At 39.2% G+C, this 23,857-nt stretch overlaps 1 protein-coding gene across 1 annotated transcript; it reads right to left on the bottom strand.

Moving 5' to 3' along the window:
- Positions 1 to 2,571: 2,571 nt before the first annotated feature.
- Positions 2,572 to 18,337, bottom strand: LOC148913899 (C-reactive protein-like). Its single transcript, XM_089026041.1, has 5 exons — positions 17,639 to 18,337; positions 15,216 to 15,317; positions 6,860 to 7,283; positions 4,733 to 4,961; positions 2,572 to 3,395 (listed from the first exon to the last, which is right to left on the bottom strand). Exons 3-5 carry the CDS (start codon positions 7,251 to 7,253, stop codon positions 3,011 to 3,013), a joined length of 1,008 nt encoding a protein of 335 aa, XP_088882167.1. The 5' UTR covers positions 7,254 to 7,283; positions 15,216 to 15,317; positions 17,639 to 18,337; the 3' UTR covers positions 2,572 to 3,010.
- Positions 18,338 to 23,857: the final 5,520 nt, after the last annotated feature.

Raw genomic sequence — 23,857 nt, 5'->3', positions numbered from 1 at the left:
TTCAGCTATTTAAGGACTCTCCTTGCTAAAACATCTCAGTATGATACGAAGTAATATTTCAAAGCCGACAATGAGGACTGGAGGGGATTTCAAGTGAAATCCCGTCCAGTCCGATATTGGAGGCTTTGAAATGACTTCTCATCTCATTAATTATTCGACTTGGAGTAACTGGAACAAAATTAATTCAGTCCCTGGACTGAATTAATTTTGTTCCAGGTACTTGGACTGAATTAATTTTGTTTCAGTTACTCCAGACTGAATGCATTCCTTTCACAGCACTTTACCAGGTTTCAAGTAACATCATGTGACCCAAAAATAGCCCATTGATTGGCTGGTTTACTCATGAATTATTAATGAGTATGAGAACATACCTTACAATCTTTACCATATATTTGTGTTTTTTCTATATAAGTATATTTAGCTGATCTAGTTATGTGTAATCCTAAGATTTACACTAGAATAGTATATTACGGAACCATTATAAATATTGTTTTCTGTGCCCAATGTAATCAGTTATTAGTAGTAGAAGAGAATCAGTTATGAAAGACGTGAAGAAAAATTGAAACCGGTTAGCTCAGTTCGTTGAGCCACGGACTTTCGTGCGGGACATCATTACTAACCAACATCGGAGGGAAGTAAAAGAACCAATGAGGACGTAAAGAAACCCTGGCAGTGACCACCCTCAGTGCCTACACTTCATACTAACCATCTCTCATGCTTGTAAATTGTATAAAAGCAAACTGTCATTCACAACTCAAAGTAAAGCCCCTCTGATTATATTGTATAGAAAGGGCGCTATATAAATCATAAACCATTAAAAGGTCCATGATCACATGTTTAAAACAACTGGCATCTGCAGTAGTTTCCCAGTAGAATTAAAATATTGTCCCACAATTACGTATACATTTACCAGTATCTGTTTCAATAAATTCTGCAAGAATTGCAAGGCAATTTTCTATATTTTTAAAGGACAGGAAACAATACAAACAATGTATAATCAAACTTCTGCTATCAGATCAGAGTTTTAAATCCTGAGGTATCTAGCTAATTAGCTGAGGTTGGGGGACATAGCAACGGTAACTACGGGGAGTGGAAGCATGAATTATTCAGTCTCTTTTGAAAACGTTCTTTGTGTAGTTTCCTTATTCACTCATGCAGTATTTAATCAAATTATTTTAAAAAGTCAAATTATAGGGGAAAAAGCATTTGTTTGTTGTCAGTTAATTAGTAACGGCAGTATCGAGCATTGCAACAGGTCCGAGGGGGAGGATGTTTTTACTGGTACCCATCTACTGCATCAACAAAATCGATTTTCTATTTTGGTTCATTGTTTTGACCTCGTCCCTCATCATCAGTATCATCACCGTCCGCATCATCCTTCATTATTATCCTCATCATCACCATCAAAGACAATTTCATTTGTACCAAAGACATATTGGCAACAGTATCCCAAGGGCTGATCCAGGGCGGGTGGATTGGGATAGGGTGATTAGACACCCATATATTTGGAGGTTAAAAAAGATGAACTGAAAAAATAACGTAAAATCTTAACCTGGATCCTGGATCCTGGATCCTCCTTTTATAATATAGTGTATTTTGACAAAGGGGTTATTTTGGGGGCAAGGGAGGGGAGGCAAGGGGAGAGGGAATTGGAAAGAGAAGGAGGGAAAGGAGAAATGAGAGGGGGAGGGGCGATTAACTGAGAATAGGGGTGCTTACCGTTTACCCGGAAAAACCGGAAATTCCGGTTGGGAAAACAAATGGTATGTGTCATTCCGATCAAAAGTTCCGGAAACTCGGTCTAGTATCGATTTATGATACTCCACTTTTCCCGCTCTTTTCGGTTCTTCCGGTAGACTTGTGTAGCATTTGTTGGAAATCAAAGTTTCCCGCTCTTTTCTTACCATAAGCAAACGAATTTTTAACCGGATGAATTGGTTTAAAAGCCCTTGCCTTTCTATTGGACACGTACTGGATGGCCTTACAACGAATATTAACAGATAGTATATACTGATTTTTTCGAATTGTGTGATAATGCGGAAATAACTTCACGAATGCGCAATGTTATTCACGTAAACTTCAGATTTCGAAATAGTGTTCTGAGTCCCATAATAGTTTTATGCCTGCGTAGAACGAGTCCATTTTCGAGCTATATCGATGTTATACAATCATGAATTGAAAAATTATTTTAACATGCATGTTGATCAATATCTGTTTGCACATGATTGTCCAATATACAGGAATACAGCACTTATAATGGAAATAAGTTTATCGGAACAGAACAAAATCAAAATACTGAATTTTAAGCAAGCTATCAGGTGTACATCCGACATCATCAGTATAGAATATATCACAAAAAACGTATGGACGATGGCTCAGGAGTAACGTCACTCAAAGTAGGGGTCGAGGCGAAGAGATAAGGCCTTGAGGAATATCCCCATCAATCATTTTCCTTGCCAGCATTAATTAAATGCTTACATCTAACTCTTATGTAGAAATTAATGAAACCTATGTATTTTCATATCGACAATTTGACTTGCGTCAGGTTTTGAGGTCAGATGCATGAGCTTTAATTTCCATAACACTTTCCATAAGTGTCGTTCTTTTATTGTTTGGGCGTGCAAAATTTTCATAAAACGAAATTCAGTGCAGAATATAATCACAAGTGCTCAAACTATTGCTCGATTAGTTTCTAAAACTATTTCTAAATGTCTGTGCTCTCATCAACTGATATACCAAATAAGAAAATTTTCGTACTTAATTTCCTTTCTTTGAGCACAATAAAGTTATTGTTGTTGTTAAGTGAATATCATTATCGTAAGAATGAATGTTGAGCGAGCTCGTGGTTATCCGCGGGTGCGTGGTGTGAATTATCGACTGATTCTTAATGATAGCTGACAGACAAAAACCTGGAACTGAAGTCATGAAGACTGACACAAGTGAGAGGTCAGGGATGCTTGCTGGATGCTGCCGATCCCAACAAACACCTAATATTACATGTAAAGTCGACCTAAGCACACTGATTTGAACAAGTCAACTTCACACCACTCGACTTCTTGGTCTTCAAGGTTGACCATCTTATGAAATTGCCTTCTTCGGTGGGACATTTTTTGGCAAGGGGTGAAACCTCCTGGGCGTTTAGTACCCTGTCCCACATGTTGACGCTTGAAAGGTTGCCTTGGAAACTTTGAATTGACTGAAATCCTCCTTTGTAGCTATCCTGATCTTGTCCAAGCAACAGCGCTCCCTTTTGAATAACGCGGCCTCGGTACATGGACGTCTTGACACCCAATTTCTTTACTCCATCGATGTAGAATTTGTACGTACCGTCAAGGTTTTGCCATGTTGCACAGAGGTGATGCCATTTGCCGTCAATCACTGAAGGGTAACCCTGCCTAGAAAAAAAAAAACTCCATGAGGTCATTGCATCATTACCTTTATAAGGGAACTGTCTACTATAGGAATACCCATCATTGTATGTACTCATGATTTACTCTTTTATCTTTCAAAAGCTAGAATTAATGGGACGAGAAATAGCTAGTGATACCACATCCTTGACTACGATGGATATGATGTGGAAACTATTTCAAAAAACGTTGTCGGTCGTAGATCTGAAACCTGAGACCGAAATGTGGGACTAAGCTGTAAATCGTTTTTTGATTTGAAATAGTAGTACGCAGACCAACAACAAATAAATTTTTTTTCCATATAGTCAAAAATGGATCAAGAAGTGCTCTTCAAGAATTCAGGTGTGTGTATTTTGGCAAACAATCGTATATTATTACTTTTTATTACAAAAAATATATATTTCGACGAATCGACAAATCAAAGACTTTCTCTCAAAACTTTTAATATTTCCATTGATGAGCTTAATTCATTTTGATGCTGGATAAAATATAAAACGGAGTGCATATTTCAACAAATATTCGTCCTTTATTAGACTTTATAAATCTTTAACAATTCGGTTGTTTTTAACCAAGTATTGTATGTTTTTCCGCGTTCAAGATAAATACAGCTTTGTTCGCCTCCTATCGCACATCGCGGGGACCATCCGCAAACCAAAGAAGACTTTCGTTCAATAATTCTATGTCTTTCTATAGATAATTTATTTAAATATTCAATGAAATATAAAATTACACCAAATATTCAACTGTTTATCGAGCTAGTATGATCATACAAATGAGCTTAAATTTGTGTTGTTGAGAGATATGTTATTGTATAAAGACCTTGCCTTTCTCTTTAAAAAGCTAAAAAATATTCAAAAACATTTACCAATTTACTGGCAAAGAAAACTGTTATTTGTATTTTGCATTGCATTTTGCATTATTTTCTTTTTTGTCTCAGTTGTTCTTGTCAAGTTTTACTGAATGTAAACTTTGTTTTTGGAAAACTTTCTCACACTTGAAAACAGATGAAAACTGGTAAAATCGAATCTCAAAATCTAGTAAACTTAAGTTTTCAAGCTTCTTGAAAAGTAGTTAGGGCTTTAAAGAAAGGAATAAAAATATTCTAATAAAGAATTAGGACAAGAAAAGTATTTTTCAACTCATGACACATTTTGTTTGTTTTTATCGTTCAGGGCCTTCACTTCTGCTATAGATGTATGTGACCGAAGCAGAGCCGAATTCTGAATCCCAAGAGATCATGAACTGATGGGAAAGCACAATTGGGAAAGCATTTCACCCAAAGTGAAATTATGTACTGTGACAAGCCCTCCTCCTTATCTACTTACTTAAGAGTATTGGCAATACACAGTACTGTGTCCACCTTGGTTAAATAAACACTGATTTCATCTGCTTCACTGACTGTGGCATAACTGAACGGTGAATGTTCATCTGTACTTGGGTCTGCTTGTACCCACATGCTGATAGTAAATGCTGTCAGTCGGACGTCAGCCTGAAGCTCATGCTCAACTTTATCCTCGACACTTTTCCTCGGGAATAACAAGACTTCCTTTACATCTGAATAGATTTAAAGACAAAAGTGATATGTTGAGCACGATGTTTGGGCACGCATGCGCAGGTCATGATGACGCAATTATCACTCGAACGTACGGCAAAATTAACAAACAGGTGCCTTGGGACGTATCCTCCATTTTGATTGTTACATAAATGTATTTTTGGGGAGGAACAGGAGAGTATTTTTTAGAAAATAAGTGCATTGGAGGTTGACATGTACCCCCCACCCCCCCCCCCCCCCCCCCATGTCGGGAAATCCTAGGCCTGGTGCACTTTCTAAAAGTCCATGCCATTAAGGTGGTGCACATTAACCGCGTCAAAATTAACCTGCTGATGTTCTGACATTCAAAGTAAGTTTTATTATTTCAAATATCGAAAAATGGCAGCTTCTATGGAAAAAGTGATACTATTCTCGAGAGAACTTTAAAAAAAGATTAAAAAGAGAATGACCACAACAAGTCATGTTATGCACCAATAGGCCCTTTGCAGTTAACGGTCACGTGTCTGTACTGGACTGCAAAATTTTTGTTTTTATATTAAATTGGTGATTCTTTTTAGCTACTTGTAAAGAACTGAATGAAAACGTGTATCCAGTGTGATACGAAATGTAGTTTTATTACGATCTCTCGAAACAGGTTGTAGAAAGTTTGTTTGCAGTCCAGTAAATTTCACCCATGGGAATCAAGATGTTCATTCATTTGCTCTCAGTGAATTAATCAGCACGTGATTGCTTAGCTGCAAAGGGCCTATTCTCTATCAGACCATTAAAAAATAATTTCTCTGGTGTTTCTGCTTAAAGTATAACCAGCTTTCTCAAACTTTCTTAGGTCGTGGATCTTTACAAGTTGGTTTCAATAAACGGGGAAAATTTAGGTCACGTGACCATAAAATTTACATATAATATACTTAAAATTTCATTTTAATGGTAGGTACTCACTTTAAGTCTTTGCTGAACGTTTTCAACCTTAATTATTTCCTTCCCTAAAGTCGTTCAATTGACGTTGAAAATGGTTGGCTAAAGTTTTGTGTTAAGGAGATATTTGATAAAACAGGTCACGTGACCTATCAAAAATATCCTTTATGCCCATTTTTCTCCTTTCGTCAACATTTTGGTCGACCATTCCAAACGTGAATATCTGTATCTTTGTCGCTACGTTCAAACAAGCCAAAACAATCTCACAAATAATCTAAAACCATCATCTAGTTTTTAATTTAGAATTTTCCCTCTTTTAAGGTCACGTGACCACCTTTTATGCAAATTTATCCATCCAAAAAGTTAAGCACCCCAAATAAGGATAACTGTTGCAATCGCATTCATTTTTACATTTAAAAATGAGTAATCCACGGTGAAAAGTAATTTTTGCCCTTTTGAACAACATCCCAGGCCTTAAAGTGCTTATAAGCCTTTACACAATATTTTCAGTATTTGATTCTTTAAATAGTGAATAGTTGATTGTGAAAATAATTCGTCATTTGAATATCGGGTCTTTGAGATACAAAGGTTTATATTTCCAATATGTTAATGACTATGACGTTACATAAGGGATTTGAGTTATTTTGTGGCAACTTTTAATATTGAACGCTGGATATTTTTTGAAAACAAATTTGTAAGAACCTTTACGTGAGTCACGAGCAAAAGGGTGATGCTTTTAAAATACTTTTTTCCAGAACGAGTGCAGTGTTGTATATTAAATGATCCCTTATGTTACGTCATAGTCATTAACATATTGGAAATATAAACCTTCGTATCTCAAAGACCATTCAAATGACGAATTATTTTCACAATCAACTATTCACTATCTAAAGGATCAATTCTGAAAATATTGTGCAAAGGCTTATAAGCACTTTAACATGCTAGAGTATTTTAGTAAACTCAGTTTAAAAGCATCTATTAAGTTTACCTTCACATGGAACACAATTGTGGCCTTGCTCGTTATTGTCGACATTACACACTAGAGGATAGGAGCACAGTTTGTTACTGCATATCGGCACAGCTCGTGAAATGTAATTCAAGTAATGACAGCCAGCCGAGTAGACCAGACTTTCGGGGTTAGTCAAGTGATTAGCGTTATTCAGCTCACAGATCCCTTGACTGAAGCAGTAGTTAACGCTGTAGCAATCTGCATGCAGTCCACACTTTTCTGTACACTGGAGGCTTGTTGTCACCGCAGAATGGGTTTTGATCACGTGACCCTGGATTTTGTGATTGAACTGAGAGTATGCTGTTGCCTGACAAGACTGTGCGTGTCCATGTTTCCATAGCGAAAGGAGAATGACTGGTACGAGTATCTCCATTCTTAAAAGTTTGCTTTTATCCCTTCGAATCTATAGGAAAGCAAAACAATAAAGACTGAGATCAAAGAAAGGTGCCGTGTACCACAGGGAGATTTCTTTTAAAACCACATGAATATGTATGTATGCAGTTCAGCAGCACACTACCTGAACAGACCTACGTTTTCTTAGTCTGTGCGTATTTCCAGTTCCCACAGGATTCGTCGCGTTTTGTGTGCTGCTGTGCTGGGTCGTAGAATCCGAGCAGGGAACTATTTGTGTACGTAATGTGCTAAGGATATAATGTGCATTAGCGCGGAAAAGAGTAAAAGGTTATTGGAAAGAGCCAAGGATGATCGGGATAGCCAAGTTAGCGAGTCGTCTTGTGGTTGTTTTGAAGTTGTTCGATATCACGACTTTTGGTTTAGCCATGTCATTGAAGAGTATTCGGTTATCTGTGAATATCATACCCTAGTCCGCATGGCTGCCGATTTGAGGAAAGTTCTTGATAATATATAGATGGACGACTTAGAGCTACTTATGCAAGGACCTATCCAAGTACTTAGGATACCCCCATTGCAATGCTGTAATAGAACGATGAGAATACAAGAAGATACTTCTGCTTTTTGCGACTCCTGCGGAAAGATAATATTCAACGCCGTACCACGTGCGACTATAGACCAATATTTTGCTATCAGGTATAGAAAGCCGGGGTAACGAATCGTTTCCCCCTTTGCTGCTGGGGTAGCGATACGCGACTCCCTTTGCTGCGTGTACCACTATAGAGCACGAGTGGCAACTCAGCACCATTAAGGCATGGCTCTTTTGAGGAAGTGATGGAAAATCAGTTATTTATTCATATCTTTGACAGTTTACTATGAATCTTTCCCAAATTTGGCTCGTAGTAGTAATTCTTCAAGGCAAGCAATTACCGCATATCTGTTACCATGGAAACCAGGTCACGTGACCACAAGGCCGCCATCTTGGATTTTAAAAAAATCGTTTGTAATCGTATTGAAACTACTTCAAAAGTCCTGAAAATCCATATTCCTTTTGATATTTGCAATACCTATATGGATCTAATTTGATATCTTGGAAATTATATTAAGTTTAATTTTTAGAATATTTTTAATTTTTTGGAAAAAATAGAAAATATTCTAAAAATTAAACTTAAAATAATTTCCAAGATATCTAATTAGATCCATATAGGTATTGTAAATGTGAATAGTAATCTGCATTTTCATGACTTTTAAAGATGTTTCGGTACGTTTACAAACGGCTTGTTTAAAAATCCAAGATGGCGGCCTTGTGGTCACGTGACTTAGTTTCCATGGTAACCAAGGCTCTAAGGTTCCTTCTTTTCACAAAAGACATTAACTTGCCAAGTTTGGGGAAGATTCGTAGAAAACTGGCTATGATATAGCTAATCAGTTTTTCATCTGAGAGCCATGCCTTAATGATGCTGAGAATCTGTTGCATATCGTCCATGCGTTCCGATGCCCTGTAGAAGCCTTCTAGAATTTGTAGGAGTATCTCTATTGTTCTTGCAAACCGACCTTGTAGCTCGCAGAAGTGTGTACGTTGTTGCCGAAAAAACTTTCGTCCCCTACATATAGATGGAAAAGTGCAAGAGCGTTTCGGCGACTTTGCGAGAGATGGGAATACGAAGCAAGAAAGGAGTGCTAGCCCACATACTATTGGAGAATGCCTACGAAGACAATCTTCTCGTGGACATTTCCAAATGCGACTATCTCGATGGACATCTATGGCGTACCAAACTAGAACCACTCTATGAATTGCCTCCCTTCGTAGACGATGTGTTTGTATATGGCTACGTTTGTGGGCAGGACCTATTCCGGGAGGGTGGCAAAGCTTTGTGCAAGAATGCGAAGGCGATCGTAGCAGATATATATCTGCAGCTGCTAGGAAATCCTACGATAGATTCCTACCTACGTGCATCGAACATACGGTAGGAAGGGGGCACACCAACATTAGTAGTACGGTATCCACATAGAGGAGCGCATGGACCAACAAGCTAGAGAGAAATGGATAGAGCTCTACGAAGACAACCCCGAAGGCATCTTCGTGGCCAAGGTAGATACCTCCGAGCTATCCATGGAGCAAGTGGAAGAGAACATAGCAAATTCTCTAGACTGTTGCGTGCGCATGGCTATGGGATATACTCCATAGACTACACCCAAGACTTCTCGGGTACGTTGGATAGGAAAGAGCTCGTGGAACATCTACTTTCGATAGGATTTGGACCCGAGCATACCACAGGAACAAGAGTGGGTACGATATTGGACAACACCTATAGTGTTGGCAACCATGTGTGTACGTGGGTTGTCGATAGAGTTCGTACGAAGGTGTACAACAAGATAGTGTCGAACTTCGAAGCAGGGAGGTGAAAAATCCAATGGGTGCAAAGCTAGCGGAGTATGTAGATTGCCCCAACGAACATCTTCGTCGTACATTCCAACATTCAGATGTCCAAGCTCGTGGTTGCACGCGGGTAGAACTATCGGTCTACGGGAGGGATTTCTCTAATACGAATGGCAAGGAAGCCATAACCAAGACAGTACAATCTCTAGGAGAAGTATTCGTGGTACAACCACCGCGGAAACTATGGGAGAATCTCTCTAGGTTACTGGATCGTTGCTTGGTGGTGGCTTGCGAAGACAACAAGAGAATATTCCTAGCTTGGTATTGCCACACGGAGATCCGTCGCATTGCAGGCGTGCATGTGCAGGGCGGCAAGAATTGGGAAGAATCCATACTTTGGACCATTGCAGAGTTTGGGTTTCGGAACTGCCCCATCTTTCGAATAGACGTATCGGCAGATTTGGAGATTTCCGCGCTACGATGCTACACCAAGGATGGTCCCACGGTATTGGCAGAGTCTACCATGCCTACGCGAGTGCACGCAATTGCCCCGGAGATATACAACTACCTGCCACCAAGCGAACACATGGAATGGGTCTGGAGGAAAAAGAAATGCCAAACCATTGGAGGTGCCAAAAGCGAATACAAGATATTCGAGGTACCCTCCAAACGAGAGGCTAGCTTCCTATCCAAAAGGAAAAGGAAGAAGAGACTAGAAGACATCGAAGATGCATTGGAGGGCAACGAATGAAGTAGACATACGACTAGGTAGGGTGGAAGATGTACGTCTCCCTCCAGGAAAGCACAACCCGGATAGATGCAAAGCCCTACGAGCATTGCTAGAAGAAAAGGAACGCAAGCAAACCTTTGCATACGTACCGGCACCCCTATGGAAGGAGTGCGTACAGACCCTACAGATGCCCGAAGGCGAATACCAATGTTGGTCGCATGCACGAGCAACATACAGAAAGGTAGATAGGACCATACTCTTCCTAAAGGAGAAATGAGAGAAATGCGCCTACGAGGGCTGCGAAAAAGAACACCCCAAGACCCCAGTTTGGGGACACTTCCTGGAGGAGGCGTTGGAAAAAATAGATTGGACCAAGCCGCCTTTGTATTGCAGGATTGGTCGAGAGAAGACTACCAAGACAAGGCACAGGGATAGGATGGTACATATCTGTACTCCATCTCCGGAATCCTAGAGTTGGAAGCAGGCTTGGCTGGTGTGTACGGAACGTACGTTGTCGATTGTTGGGGCTGTCGTAGGATAGCATAGAGCGATAGTCCTATAGAAACAGCAGTAGCAATGGTAGATCCTGCTATCTGCCAATCCGCCTTCTCTTCTAGGTCTTCGAGTGCATCTTCCGTATCTTCGAAGAAATCTTCTACATCTTCTGGGATTTGCCCAACCTTCTGTGGCTTGTCGAACCTAGCAAGCAAATCCACACGAGTATTCCGTAGCTCTTCTCTGGCTTCTTGGAGATCTTCGAGTACGATAGCAAAGGAATCCTGCACCTCTAGGAAATGCTTTTGCATATCGTCTATGGAAAGCTGCTTCGTTGGTACTGCGATTTCCATGCCATTCTCCCTTTCTATCCTACGTATCTTTGGAATACCCACTCCATACTTCCTTGCAACCTTTTGCAGGCCTACTCCATTCCTTCGATCTTCCAACAGCTCTTCTATTTCGTCCTTGGATAGCGTATTGGGCGTAGCCATATATAGGTGGATATATTTTTTGCCCTATATGTACCCTATGTCTACCCGCGCTTGTCCTATGTTTGCCCATATATGTTTGTACATAGATATAGATGTATTTCTACATAGCTACAGGTATAGCTGCCTACATGCTAGGAAAGAAAAGAACGATTGAGATACTCCTACAAATTCTAGAAGGCTTCTACAGGGCATCGGAACGCTTGGACGATATGCAAGAGATTGCCTCTCGTGCTCTATAGTGGTACAGGCAGCAAAGGGAGTCGTGTATCGCTACCCAAGCAGCAAAGGGGGGGAACGATTCGTTACCCCGGCTTTCTATACCCGATTGCCTCGACGAATACAGGGTCTCGAAAACTCGCAGAAAACGCTCGCAGAAAACGCTCGCCGAAAAACTGGTGCTCTATTTACTATACTAAACGATGTCCCAAGGATTACCTTCGTAGGTAACTATCTTTTGGACCTTAGGAAACCGTACGTCAGTCCAAGCGTGACCGTTATGTCAGTAGATTACGATGCTAGACCCTCGGCTTTGGTACAGTCCTGTGTTTAGTAGATAAGACCCGTCTATAGAACGAACTACGATAGATTTCTTTAGCATTGACTCCAGTCGAGCTATATCCCTTTTTGTAGCTCCATCGGGTACTTGGGCTTCCCAAATAGATATGGTACGTTCCCGCTTCTCGGTTAGCTTGTCGCCCCGGGTAGAATCTTTAAAGAATTCACGCACTAAGTTAGCAACGCGATTTCCCGGGGTACGCAAGGGCAGTAGCTCTTCCATGTTCGGCTCTGCTATCCTTAGTAGTTCGTATATCAAGACGGTGTAGGGATAGGCAATGTTGTAGTACTTAAAGTCAATATCCACTAAATCTCCAAGCCTACTATTGCGGTTCAATACATAAGTATTTTTCCTATGTTGAACAAGCTTGTATCCACGTTCAGCGTACCACTCTTCGGTATCTGGCCACTATTTGATGAATGTTACTTGCAAATGAAAGTCTCCCTCAGGCAAGTTGTCGATTATATGTTCAGCGCGTTCTAGTGTCATCTCGTTGTTGTTGTCTGGATCGGTGAAGGTAGTGAAGCTATATTCCATGCCTCGCTTAAGGCTTCTCCACAAACGTCGGATATCGGGGTCGTTAATATGTAGCGTAGCGCCCATTATACTATACAAAATATTAAACCTAATAGGTCAACAGACTGTTTCGGCTACCAACGCAAGTCTCGGCTACATCTATAGTTCCCTGCTCGGATTCTACGACCCAAGTACAGCAGCACACGTAACGCGACGAATCCTGGTAGGAACTGGAAATACGCACAGACTAAGGAAACGTAGGTCTGTTCAGGTAGTGTGCTGCTAGTTCCTCCAGTTTATGCAGTGAATCCATTAGGGTTTTTTTTCAAACCATCCTTTTTAAAAGTCGGTAAATACACCTAATTCTATTGCAGTTTACTACTCCTGGGTGGACTGCGCAATATGCCCAACAGGTTTTGCCAACAGTTAACAAGGCAGCCGATGAGATAATGTTACCATAATAACAATAAATATTGTAGAGTCAAAAAATGCTGCGTTCTGATTGGATGAGCTACTACTTGACTATACGTTTTATCCTACTATAGTAGCGAAAAGTACGGACTCTGAAAACCAAAACATTAAATATAACTTCAATCCAAAGCTTGTTTGTATTTGGCCAGATGGGCTATTGACTCATAAAAGTCCACTCGGGCTCATGGGGTAATTGCTAAATATATGTTGCAAAATCTCATATATTTTCTATACGAGCATGTGCGCCGTTGGATAGGGGATGGTTTATGAGCTTCTTGGGTCTTAGATAAGCATTTCTGCTCAATTAAATTGTCTTGAATACGTTATGAATATTCAATATACACCTGTTTTTACTAAATAGGGCAGGGTTTTGGGGCTCCAGCGCGGAATTAGATTTACGTGTTACTTTTCAACAGACAGAAGCTTAATTACGCTTACGCTCTCTAGAAAATTTAATGCGAAATCAGATCTTAATACAAGGTTCCCCGTCCTGAATTGATTTTTTAAAATTTTGGTTGGTTTATTAACATAGTTCGGAAAATCTTTGGAAAGCACCTTTAAAGCATTCTTCGATTGAACGTTACGTCATCGCGGCCTCTCGAAGGGAGCTTTTGTGCCATTTAACAAAATATTTCTTATTAGATCCATTGTTAACGGCAACAAGATGGCCGCCATGTTTTTGTGTTTTGACTCTTTTGGGAATGCTTGCAACCCATCAATTGACTGGTTCACACAACACACTGAAATTCACAAAAATGTGAAGAAATACGACAATAATAGACCTATCCCGAATTCGCTTGACTGACTACGAAACAATGGTTTGAAGTCGAGATTGAACTTGATTCTTTTATTCATCAAGTTCAAGTCAATAAAAATAAAACGTCTCTGACTATTTTTCTGCATTCATATTGTTACGAGCTAGGGTTTTTGCTTGTTAAGGGAGACGAACTCGTCCTCTCGCATCAGAAAGAGAATTTGGTTGATTACTCCTGTTTTTTTGTTTTTGTTTTTATTTCAAGTTCTGATTTTCTGACCATCAATTCAAGTACTCTGTAGAGTGAGTTTATACGGTGACTACGTCTTGACAGTGAGAATGAGGTAGATGCCCTGCTAGCGACAAGGAGTTGACTCGTTCCAAGTCACCTCTCTAAGATACCGGCGGTATTCTTCACAAATAATGCATGTAGTTTTAAAAGATCTGAAAATGGTCCAAAATTGGTCAAAACCATTGGCTACAGTCCATGCTTTTTGCCTGAAAGTGGCCAAAAATAACCTATTTTGCATCCTTCATAAAAAATGTATGTCATTTCAAATGGTGAGAAAATCGATCAAAAGCTTTTCGCTGAAAATAGCCTACTAATTAGACCGTTTTCGCAAGGTTACGTGCGCATCCAACTTGACGGGCCAAAAAATTGAAAAACGCAAATTTAGTTAAATTGAGAAGCCAGTTTGATATTCAAAGAGGTAATCAATTTTATGTCGAAAAATCTTATAGAAATGTATGATAGTTCTCATTATGAAGCTCCCCCTGGTATCGTGGCCCGTCAGGTGCCTTAAATATGGATGCGCACGCAACCTTGACAAAACGGTCTATACGTGTTTTACACCTTCATAAATGATGCATGTAGTAAGCTTTTTGAATATTATGAAGGCAAAGAAATCTCTTTTCAGGAATTGGTTTTTTTGAAAGAATATCAAAATTATTAAACGCTTTGCCTATTGATTTAAATTGTGAATCATGTAAATTCATTTAAGGTGGCTCGCGCCTATTTCACACTAACAAAACTACAAATCTAATTACGACTTTTACCGAGGAAACTGCTCCCGATTTCCCCACCTTTTTGAGACATGATAAAAGGATATTTGAACGCTATATTTAAGGAGAATTGATATTGAAAAGTTTGAGCGATTTAATAAAATAAGCATTTCCAAACGAGGTCATTAACACGACAAATCCTTCCTTATCCCTGACAAAGACAAGGAAAATATAGAAGAGATAGCTAGGTAAAAACTAGTGTGAGCTGCGTCGGTGTTTCTAATGAAACAGTAATGATAAAAAGGTAAATTATACACCTTGAAAAGATGAAAAAACCTACTGACGTTTCGGACGCTAGTCCTTCGTCGGTGTAAAAGAGCAAAGGAAAGGAAAATATATATGTTTTCGTTTTCAATAAAAAAATTACTAAATCGTTCTAGTTTACATCCATAACAACTGATCACGGTTGAGACCTTGGAAGTCGTTTGATAAGTGAAGACTACAATGTGTAGTACAAATACCTGTACGTACGACAGAGTCAGATATGATCAAGACCAATACGGTTTCATTCGTATCCTAATCTTACCTGTAAAACCGAAAAACAGACCTGGATATCCAAAGAACCTTCAGCAATAGAACCAAGACTGATGGAATCCGCAGCGGAGTGAAGCGGTTTATCCTGCGTTCACTATGAAGTAAAAATACAAACTTTAAGACAATTAGTGACTTTCTATGGGAAGAACTATAGCTATTGATTAAAACAAGGAGGTACGATTAAGCTAATAAAGTTTTTATATAAATTGGATCGCGGTAAAAAGCTTTGTGAAACTGACGTTTCTGACGTTAGTCCTTCATCGGAGTAAGAGTAAGTAGATACATTGACAAGAACATCTAGTTAAACTGCTTGGTTGATTGTACGGCAAAACGTGTCAAAAAGTATGTTACAGAATTCAGCGAATACCTGGAATACAGTTTGAGAAGTTATCGACCAAATATTGTTAAGCAATATTTAAGGCTCGTGTTCCATAACATTGACATCTCCGCATAAATATTTGAATACCTAACGGGACAGATTGCCTCTTGTATAAAAAACAACTAAAGAAAGAGAAATAACAAAAAACGTCTGACACCCAGGGTGTCCCTAACGACACTCGTCTGTTATAAATGCCGTAAAATTAACAGATGCTTGTAATGTAACTAGCTTGGAAACAGCCCTTTGAAATTTGCTTAATCCAACCTCCCTTGCCTTAATATTTCTTCACTCTCAGTCACGACATTCAGTAATGCCATTAACAGAAATTTAAGTTTTGCTTTCATTATATTTCCCAATTTGATTATTCATATTTTTTCTAGGGGCTTAGATTGACATACTCTATAGGCGACTTCATGTTCTATTTTGTTATCACCTGCTTTTCGCAAATTGTTTAAATAAAATAAAAATAGAAAGTGTGAAAAAAGGAAAGTGAAAAATAGTCCAAAAATATGGCTCACAACAAACTTTAGTTGACCCAGTATTTTTGAATATCAAATCCGACTGCGATTTCTTTAATTTTTTTTCCAGTACTCCAAAGTGATTTAACAACGCCTTTTACGTCTTGGCATTATTGAATGCGGAAACACTTATCAAACTTTTCCCCAATCCTTTACAGTTGTTAATAGTTAACTCGTGGATAAAAACAATCATCAAGCTCTTAACATCTGATATTCATTTCTGTATATCCAACTGCAATATCTGCTTATTCATTAATTAATTTTTTTTTACTTTTTACTTATTTCATATTCAGTATTTTCTCTTCGTGTATTCATTACTAAGACTTTGTTATTATCAGAGAAAGACCTGCTGAAATGAATATTGGTATATGTTTTCTCATGCGATGTTAAATCGCATACACTTATTTCAATAAAGTTAGTCACCTGAAAAGGTATAAAGCTGAGGCCTACAAGGATTATGGGTAGATTCATTTTACACGTTCAACCGCTTGAAAACTGTTCATGGACTTGCGAATCTTTTACCGGTTACAGTCTCACCTCTTCTGAGCATCATCGAGCTGCAGTTTGTATTAAAAAGGCTTTGCATATATATGCTTTTTTGATTTAAAAATTTTCCCATGATGCTCAGTGATCTCAGCTGTCTAGGTTTTTGGTGACTAACTTTATTGAAATAAGTGTATATAAATAAGCTATGCATCTTTAACAAAGAACAAAAATTAAGCCAACTATTATTGATTTTAATTAAAATTTTTACACCTGTTCCTGTTCAATAGCGAAATCCATACACGAAATTCTTTCAACTACATCTATGTAATATTAATTAATAAGCGCCAAATTTCACTCAATATATAGACTATAAGCAGTAACTTGAAACTATGAATCACACCTAATACAATAGATAGAACGACAAAAGATTATAATTTTTTTTAGGACGGAATCGAAAATATATAGAAATATATAAAAATAAAAGTTTATCGTGTGTTTGTTTTCTTTTATGAGCAAGAGATAATAAACTAAGAGAAGGAATTTCAGGTTTCAAGAGAGCATAAATAAGAGAGTGAAACTTCTTAGCATGGCGCTCGTGATATTAAGAAGTTTCCCTCTCTTAGATATGCTCTCTTGCTGTTATTCATGCTTGCAAGAGACCATGAACTTCTTGATCTCTTGATACTTGTTAATTCACGTTTGTTTTTCTGCAAGAGCATACTGCGCATACTCTACATTGTTTTCTTATGTTTTGTTTAGAAAAAGTAAAGAAAACATGAGCAAACATGGTAGAGGGCGCGCAGAAAATCAAACGATCAAATGTATGATTCTAAAAATAGCATCAAAGATTCTATAAATAGCATCAAAGAGTCTATAAATAGCATCAAAGAGTCTAGTTCTCATGATAGAACATTCAGTACGCGAAATCATTAGACTCTTGTAAAAAGGTTTTAAAAACATTTTTGCTTGAACTTGACGTTAAATTTTAAGACAATGAACTATTATTTAATTACTTATATTCTAATTACTTACGTCATATTCTATTCTTGGTAAAGGTGATTGATGTGCCATTAGATTAACAAGACCATGCTGGCAGGGTAAGCTGGGATACCTGGATACCTGGAGGACCTAGTTTCAACATGCATGGAGGATTTAGTTGGTTGAGCTTTCAAAAATACTGATAAAGTATTTCGTCACGTCTCAAAGTAATGGTAAACCAGACCCTGGTTGGGATGGTTTACTAGTATCAGGGTCTCGAAGAATCTAAAGCAGAAGTAAAAATAAGTTGCAAAAGTTCGAACGACAGTGTTAAAAGCCGTTTGCAGGCAGAGCGTTTATGCCATACTCATCAAAAAACTCAATCTGGAACTCCAATTCCAGTTGCGGGATCCGGATTTTGACATACGTAATTAGCTTGTTGATATGCAACGTCTCAAAAGCATGCACATTCGCACGGCTCGCTTTAAAATCAAAATGCTTCATGTAAAACGTAAATACAGGCTAATATTTGATCAAGACCTCTCTCATAATTGCTTTACATTTCATGATTTTATAATTTATCGATATTTTTTAATAAATCTCCATTTTTTTGAAGAAAAATTAAAGGAGATCATATACGCTTCAAACGGCAAAGATCAAACCCTGGAATGTGCGTAGCCTCCTCCGCAGGCAACTCTATAAACTCTCACATACTATATCTCTCTAGAGAGCGGGCTTCCTTTTCCAGCGAAAACCGAGAGTGCTGGGATTTTTGTTTCTTCGTTCCCAGGCTCCGGCTCATTATTTAGCTAGAAAAACCAGAGAAAGCTACAGAGAAGCCTGCGGAGGAGGCTAGAATTTGCGTAGAAAATTATTTATTTTGCTTCTTAAATCAAATAGAATCTTAAAATAAATATTGCTATGTTCCTCATGTTCCTTTGTGAGTAGACTTTGAAGCCAAAACAGTTAATATAAATACATAAATATAGGTTTTAAGACTATATTGTAAAGTTCAAGAGAATAACGAGTCATACTGAATGAAATACTTGTTTACTATCGCTTATCGTAATTCTGACTCTTGAAACCCTGTTCTCCTCATCGGTCTTCGTTTGTTCGTGCAGAAAATACTGTTCGAGTAGATGAATCATGGATAGATAAACCGAAACAAGCTTTTGCCCTTGAAGTTCATTGAAAATTCTTAGAAATAATCGCTTCGAAATCATCCTGCTATCTTCTCGCGTTGAAATTTGAAAAATTAATATTTCTAGTTCGGCTGTCTTGAATTACAGCGATCAACGAAGTAGAGCATGCGTAGACATAAACCTGTGTCACATGATCTCCTAGCTCCGCCCTCTCATAATCACTTGACAACATAGTGACATTGATTGACATCTGGTACATGATAATTGATTGGACTATGACGGGAACCCCATAGCAGATGCCCGCAAAGGTCTCTTGGGTAAGTTCCTGAAGACCCCTGGGTAACTATTGCGCAACTTTGCCATTTTGTCGAGGAGAAAAATACAAAAAAAAAAGAAAAAGAAAAAAAGGCATTTTACAGCTGGTATACCACAGGTATCCCAGCAAAAAGGGAATCGATCATTTACACCGTTTGCCATTCATCAGCAAAGAATTTACACTTATTTTGCGCACTAATCAATTTCAATAACAGAAATCGTCTAATCCACTGCACAATCCTTTTCAGTCTAAATAAATTTCGTTTACGATTTTTAACAATATAATTGTACCATCACTCGATAATCTCCGATATAACGAACTATCGTATTATTTTCAAATTCTCTTTCCTGTCCAAAATTAAAGATTAATTTGGATCGTTTCCATTCGCATTCTTTCGAGGGAAAACTATTATGACTTATGGAAACAGTCTAGTATAGTTTGGGATGATATAATTAATCTGCAACAGGACTACATGTCTGTCCAATTTGGAAATAATTGAATTCAAAAAATTCCTCTGACTAAAACTTATTAAATATCTAAAAACTTCAAATTATAGAAATAAATTTTTGGCATGTATTATTACTAGCGGTATCGAGCATTTCAACTCTGAGAGGGAGGTTGTATTTAATTTCTTAGTACCCACCTACTGAATCAAAAAAATCAGTTACCCATTTTAGTCCATTGTTTTGGCCTTGTCCCTTGTCATCACTATCATTTTCTTTTACATCATCCTTCATTGTTATCATTATCATTATCATCATCGCCAACATTATCATCACTGAATCATCATCATTTCCATCGTCACCTCATCGTCAACGGTATCATCATATCCTCCTAATCTTCATCATCACCAACACCATCGTATCAACAACAATTTCATTTCATTTGTACCAGGCTAGAAACATATCGAAAACATATCCCAATTGCGGATCCAAGGGAAAAGGAGGTGGGTGGATTGGAATTGGGTGACTAGCCACCCATCTTTGGCGGTAGGGAAGGAGAGGAAAGAGGAATGGAAGGGGGGTGGAAGGGAGTGGCAGGGGAGAGGGAGGGGTAAAGGTAATTAATTGAGAACATGGGTGCTTACCATTGAAGTAATCCACTTTTCCCGCTCTTTTAGGTTCGTCTAACTTGTATCAGTTGTCGGAAATGAAAGTTTCCCGCTCTTTTCTTACCATAAGCAAACGAATTTCCGAGTCCAGTTACCCGCCTTGCCTCACTCCTGCGGCACGGCATGGTATTTGCCACAATAAGGTGCTTTTGCATGAACTTAACCGACAATTTTAATCGATTTTGACAACAATCAGTATTTACTGATAATATATACTGATTTTTCCCCCCACTTCTGTGGTAATGTTGAAATGAGTGTTTTCCAAGTCCCATAATATTTTACATATGTATGTGCAGAACGAGTCCAGTAGGGGTAGGGGTAGGGGTTAATGCCAGAGAGAAGAGGGTCGCAACATTCCTGCCATCAATCACATTCCTAGTTGTAAACATTAATCATATGCTTACATCTTATTCTTACGCAGAGTAGAAGTTATTCAAATCTGGACGGTCAGGAGCAACAAAGCCGTTTAATGTAGTTTCATATCGATAATTTGATAAATGATTTAACTTGAGCGGTCGGGTTTTGAGTCACATGCATGAACATAAAACCTTCCATAAGTGTCGTTCTGTTATTGCATGATATGCCAAAATATTGATATGACAAAATTCAGTGCAGAATCAATTGAGTAAGTGATCAAATTAAGTGGTGCAGTCAGTCGTTCTTTTGAAGTATTGCATGAGCGTGCAAAATCGATTTTGATATAATAAAATTCAGTACAGAATGTAATTAAATAACAGACAGCATTGTCGTATACTTTGAGTGTTGAACAAGGTCGTGGTATCGACTGATTCTTAATATAATTGAAGGAGAAAACCTGGAACTGAAGTCATGAAGAGTGAGCCAAGTGAGAGGTCAGAGTGCTTGCTGGATGCTGCCGATCCCAACAACCTAATATTACATGTAATATCGACCTAAGAACACTGATTTGAACAAGTCCACAACTTCACACCACTCGACTTCTTGGTCTTCAAGGTTGACCAACCTATGAAATTGCCTTCTTCGAATTCGTTGGGACATTTTTTGGCAAGGGCTGAAACTTCCTGGGCATTTAGTACCCTGTCCCACATGTTGACACTTGAAAGGTTGCCTTGGAAACTTTGGCTCGCCTGAAATCCTCCTTTGTAGCTATCCTGCTCTTGTCCAAGCAACAGCGCTCCCTTTTGAATAACGTGGCCTTGGTGCATGGACGTCTTGACACCCAATTTCTTTACTCCATCAGCAGCAGTAAGGGGGACTTGCGAAGCGCCGGCATTGCCAAAAATCACAAATTGAAAAACACCAGGGGGGGTGGGGTTTTTGGAGCAGTGACGAGGCCCTACAGGGGGTCTTGCGCGATCGGGTGGCAGCGCGAAAAGTCCCTTACTGCTGCTCTGTTGGGTACCGCAAACGGAGGTTAAAATATTTGTCGGATATACGATGCATGAATGTAAAAAGTTCACCAATGACTTCTGTGTGATTTGCCTAAGACCTAAAGTTATCGTACCTAAGCCAGAACCCTTTTGGTGTTGTGGTAAAAAAATGCAAATAGAAGATGACACGTCAGCACAGTGTTACGAGTGTGGTAAGAATATTCGTAATGCCGTACCGAATGCTACCAAAGAGCAATATTATGCCAATGGAGGTCGTACGAAGACCCCATACAAAAGAATAAAATACTTCAGGGACTGGATGAGTCATATCCAAGGTTTACATCCGGTATATTTAAGCGACGAAGTAAAGAAGAAAATCATAGACCATTTAGAAGAGTCAACCCCGCAAAGTCTACGGAAGACATTGAAAAAATTAAAGCTAGGGAAATATTACAAAGCTATTCCCTATCTTTTGTCTGAAATTACCGGTAGGCGTATTCCTCATGTCCCAGATATGCAAAGGGCCGAGTGGTTATTCTGTCGGCTGGATAAGGATATTCCCTATTACCCTGACGTAATCTACGAAATATTTTACAAAATAGACCCCAACCACCCGCTGTTAGAATGGATTCCGAGAAGATGAAATGTGCAGTCGAAATCCCCCTACGTTCTTTTCAAAGCAGATGTCTACTGAGCGAGTTTTCTTTGGAGCTCCTCCTTTGCCTCCTGGTAGATTTTTTTGCGAGAGTCCTCGGAAAGATCTTTTACAATGGTTTTTTTATTGCCCGACTTTAGCTCCCCGTATTTCTTTTCCTCCGCGAGGATCAAAGAAAACTCCACGTCGTCAATTTTACGGTCCCGCAAAGCCTGAGACACCAAGTCGGCGATGGTGTTAGCCTTTGCTTTTGCTAGGGCTATGTGAGTGTCGTGCTTGGATATCTTACAGGACAATTGCTTCATAATACCTGTCGTAACAGCGGAAACGATGCCGCAAATGGCACCAACGCTGGCCAAAGGAACGCCAACGACTATTCCTGGTCCGGTGAGTGAGGTAGCAACGCCAGTGCCTGTTAACGCCACGGACATGGAGCCCGAAGTTATCGCGATTTTATGTAATATGCTTCGGGCTCTAGCATACTTTTTCCTGACCTCCTCATAGTGCTTCGTTTGACCCTCTAAGTAAGCGAGGATTAGATTTGCCTTATTCAAGCGGAAGTTCTCGGCGTTTAATTCTGTAGGACCTATGTCCTTAGTGGGAACATCTGGGTACAACTTAGGTGCTGAAGGTATAACATCCATTATATACTAATGTACGACGCTTTTGGGAATGAAATTGAGGAGTGGCCTCATGGCGACAAACGTAACTATGACAACTGGAAAGCATTTAGGAAGATGTTCCCACATGCAGACCCTAGTAAGTTTGAGAGAAGACCTGATGGTATTTATTACCAAGGCTCCCGAATGTACAGCAATGAGGACTTGGAGCCAAAGGCGACCGCCAAGCCAGCACCCAAGCCTACGCATAAGGAAGCTCCACCTAATTTTCCAAGGAATCTATTAATGACCAAGGAAGATTATCCATTTTACAACGCTGAAGGTGGTGTAAACAACTTCGAAAAATTGGTAACGCACCTGAAGATTTCAGTGGGTAAACAATCATTTAACGTAATACTAAGAAATATCTATAAGAATACGATGTTGAAGCATACGTCGGGTAAAGAGGCCAGGGAATGGTTAGCAGGGTCCAATATGCGGTATTGGCCGCAGCAGTTAGACTTTGCTATTTGGGCTGCCACTAAAGGTTGTGGTGTTGCCGCGGACATGTTTCACATTCCAATTATGCAGTTTCACGTTGCCTTTACGGTAAGGAGGTTGTTGAAGGAGCTTAACGTACCCCTACCGGGAGATAAGGCATTTGATCCAATGAATAACCGCTACGACTCCGCAGCCCTGGAAAGGTTAATTAATGAGTTCAAACCACAGCAAAAAGACTTTCGTTATAAGGAGGGTAAGACGCATGGGCTGGGTATAGTTTACGTTTGGGGTGCCAATGGTGAGAAGCCGGCTGACTACGGACATCAGGAATATCCAAGTAATGAGTTAGAGTTCAGTGATATGGGTGGTGATAAGGGTAATAATTCATTAATTACTAGAATTCAAACGAACTACCCCGGCACTTGGGATCCGTTCGTGTTAATGAAAGGAAAAGGTTTAAGGAACCTAGCCAGGATTAACCGTAGCATTGAAGCATTCGTGTACTGCATCCTGGGAGCGCAGGTAAATACCCGCAACCCCATTGTTGGATCCCAAGGCGCTTCACAGGAAACGCAACAAGAATTCCTAACTTTATTTGAG

This window comes from Actinia tenebrosa, unplaced genomic scaffold, assembly GCF_029948245.1.
Source record: "Actinia tenebrosa isolate PJP-AT-01 unplaced genomic scaffold, QUT_ActTen_1.0 PGA_scaffold0__85_contigs__length_37466705, whole genome shotgun sequence".
In the NCBI taxonomy this organism is placed as follows: domain Eukaryota; kingdom Metazoa; phylum Cnidaria; class Anthozoa; order Actiniaria; family Actiniidae; genus Actinia; species Actinia tenebrosa.
This window is presented reverse-complemented; position numbering and strand designations above follow the sequence as displayed.

Excerpts from the sequence above, each read along its gene's own strand:
- LOC148913899 (XM_089026041.1), bottom strand. The coding sequence starts at position 7,253 with ATGGAGATACTCGTACCAGTCATTCTCCTTTCGCTATGGAAACATGGA. Across the intron at positions 4,962-6,859 it reads CAATTGTGTTCCATGTGAAG|ATGTAAAGGAAGTCTTGTTA; the intron begins GTAAACTTAATA and ends AAATCTATTCAG. Across the intron at positions 3,396-4,732 it reads TGTATTGCCAATACTCTTAA|GCAGGGTTACCCTTCAGTGA; the intron begins GTAAGTAGATAA and ends TTTTTTTTCTAG.